At 31.6% G+C, this 2,787-nt stretch overlaps 1 protein-coding gene across 1 annotated transcript; it reads left to right on the top strand.

The window, feature by feature from the left end:
• Positions 1–2,220: 2,220 nt before the first annotated feature.
• LOC118730076 (60S ribosomal protein L36a-like) lies at positions 2,221–2,564 on the top strand. The gene has a single exon (XM_036457784.2). It carries the CDS (start codon positions 2,239–2,241, stop codon positions 2,530–2,532), a length of 294 nt encoding a protein of 97 aa, XP_036313677.1. The 5' UTR covers positions 2,221–2,238; the 3' UTR covers positions 2,533–2,564.
• The last annotated feature ends 223 nt before the right edge of the window (positions 2,565–2,787 follow it).

Raw genomic sequence — 2,787 nt, 5'->3', positions numbered from 1 at the left:
GGTATCCTCAAAAACATAAAGTAAGATGCTACCAAAAAATGAAACCATCAGGGAATAAGAAAGTTGTTGTAAATCAAATGAAAGCAAGGCAGAAGAAAAATAAGAGGCAGAGGATCAAACAAAGAAGTTAATATGCAATAAATAGATATGCCAGAAAGAGAAAGAATAGAAAAAAGGAGGGTAGAAAATTATAAAATTATAAAATATAAAAATATTTCTCAGCAGTAAAGACACGTATCTTAAAAGTGAAATTTTCCAATGAACAGGAAAAGAACCAGTTTTACAATCAATCTTGTGCAGTTTCGGAAATCAAAATAAAAACAATTTGAACTCTTGTCATTTGTTTATTTGTTGATGATAGCCATTCTGACAGGTGTGAGATGGTACCTTATTGTCATTTTGATTTGCATCTCTCAGGTGACTATTGACTTTGAGCATGTTTTTATATGTCTCTTGGCCTTCCTTATGTCCTCTTTGGAAAATTATCTATTTAGGTCTGTTGCCCATTTTTAGATTGTGTCGTTTATTTATTTTTTTATTTTTTGTTAAGTTGTATGAGTTCCCTGTAAATGTTGGAGATTAAATCCTTATTGGCGATAACATTGGCAAATATGCTCTCCCATGCAGTGGGCTTTCTTGTTGTTTTGTTGATGGTTTCTTTTATTGTTCAGAATATTTTTATTTTGTGTCACTCATTTGTGGATTATAATGAACAACATAAACTGATGAACAAAAACAGATCCAGAGACAAAAAAAGCATTGATCAGATGCTCAAACCTCAGAAGGAAGGTTGGGGAGAGTAGTGGTAAGGGGAAGAGATCAACCAAAGAATTTGTATGCATGCATATAAGCATAACCAATGGACACAGGGGGTGTGGAGAAATGAGGGGATAAGGACACATATGTAATACTTCAATCAATAAAAAATAAATTAAAAATAAAGATTTAAAAATTACAATAAAAAGGATAAAAAAACAGTTTAAACATTTCTACTGGTTTAAAAAAATTAAGCACATACATGTGGATAAATTGGTGTTAAATTTAAAATACCTGTACTTGCATTGCATGTTATGGAAGTTCTGAGAAAAAATATTTTTACAGTGTAATTCTATTATCAGTACAACTATCAATAAAATATAAGATCACAATAAAGAAATTTTATTATACAGCTTATCTCTTGTACCTTTTTGGGGAAAGGAGAAAGACATGCTATAAAAAAAATGTGGTAAAAAATAATATCCAAAAGATAAGTGCATGGCTAGCCTATAAATACATTGGTCTAGATTAGAATAGAAAGTCAGTGAGCTATGAGCAAAAGTATTCTCAAGAGAAGATACGACACATTCCACTCAACAGGTATGCAATATGGAAATCTATAAGTCCTTTTCTTTTTTTACATTCAAGGAAATATTTTATTTTATTTTTTTCAGGAGCATAAAATGTGTTTTTTATTATTTTGAAATTATAACAGGTTTCAATTTATTTCTTAAATAACAGACAGAGCCTTACTTTCTTATTAAGCATATTCAAGTCTTTTTCCTGATCTAGCCTGAATCTTCTTTCATAATCTTTTCTACCATTACCCCACACCATCTACTCTATGCTCTAAAAATGGTGGACTCATCAGTAGTCCTTTTGTATTAACAAATTTTCAGTCCTATGTTTCTTTATTTTTTAATAATATATTTTATTGATTTTTTACAGAGAAGAAGGGAGAAGGATAGAGAGTTAGAAACATCAATGAGAGAGAAACATCAATCAGCTGCCGCCTACACACTCTCTATTGGGTATGTGCCCACAACCAAGGTATATGTCCTTGACCAGAATCAAACCTGAGACCTTTGAGTCCACAGGCTAATACTCTATCTAATGAACCAAACCAGTTAAGCAGGCCTATGTTTCTTAAAAAATAAATAAATAAATAAATAAATAAATAATAATAATAATTTAACTTTGCTGTATTAATCAAACTAAAATATATGGCAAAATTTCAATCAATTGATGAAATGTGAGAAAAGATATCCATTTGAACTTGATGCTTGAAATAGTCTCATTAGAGTTCATAGAGAAGCAGAAAAGAAAATGTTATCATGATGTATCAACTAGCTTTGTAGGAAGCAGTGTTTCCATAATCATAGGTAAATAATAAATAATATTTTCAACTCTATAATAGAAAATAAGCAGAAAATAATCCAAAATGTATTATTTAGCCTTTCACTGTTGATAGCGCTCACAAACATGGTGAACGTTCCTAAAACCCGCCGAACTTTCTGTGAGAAGGGTGGCAAGCATCAACCCCACACAGTAACACAGTACAAGAAGGGCAGGGATCCTCTGTGTGCTCAGGGAAAATGGTGTTCTGACAGGAAGCAGTGTGGCTATGGTGGGCAGACTAAGCCTATTTTCCGAAAAAAGGCTAAAACTACAAAGGAGATTGTGCTGAGGCTTGAATGTATTGAGCCTAACTGCAGATCTAAGAGAATGCTGGCTATTAAGAGATGCAAGCATTTTGAACTGGAAGGAGATAAATAGAGAAAGGGTCAAGTGATCCAGTTCTAGAGTGTCATATTTTGTTTTATTATATGACAATAAAATCTTGATATGTGAAAAAATAAATAAAATAAAATTTATTATTTTAACAATATACAGATGAAGTTATAGTTTATTGATATTGATCATTGATAATAGTTATTGGAAAGGATGGATGCATTCATATTCTCATCCCACAAGAGGATAACAAGAGAAATGTCCTAGACTTCCTGGGAAAAGAGTACAAACTTCTGTGTA

Source organism: Pipistrellus kuhlii, unplaced genomic scaffold (genome assembly GCF_014108245.1).
Source record: "Pipistrellus kuhlii isolate mPipKuh1 unplaced genomic scaffold, mPipKuh1.p scaffold_m20_p_3, whole genome shotgun sequence".
Taxonomy (NCBI): Eukaryota; Metazoa; Chordata; class Mammalia; order Chiroptera; family Vespertilionidae; genus Pipistrellus; species Pipistrellus kuhlii.
Note: the sequence above shows the minus strand (reverse complement) of the source record. Positions and strands in the feature narration are given on the sequence as shown.

What these genes read in the sequence shown, in the direction of transcription:
- LOC118730076 (XM_036457784.2), top strand. Translation starts at nt 2,239, where the DNA reads ATGGTGAACGTTCCTAAAACCCGCCGAACTTTCTGTGAGAAGGGTGGC.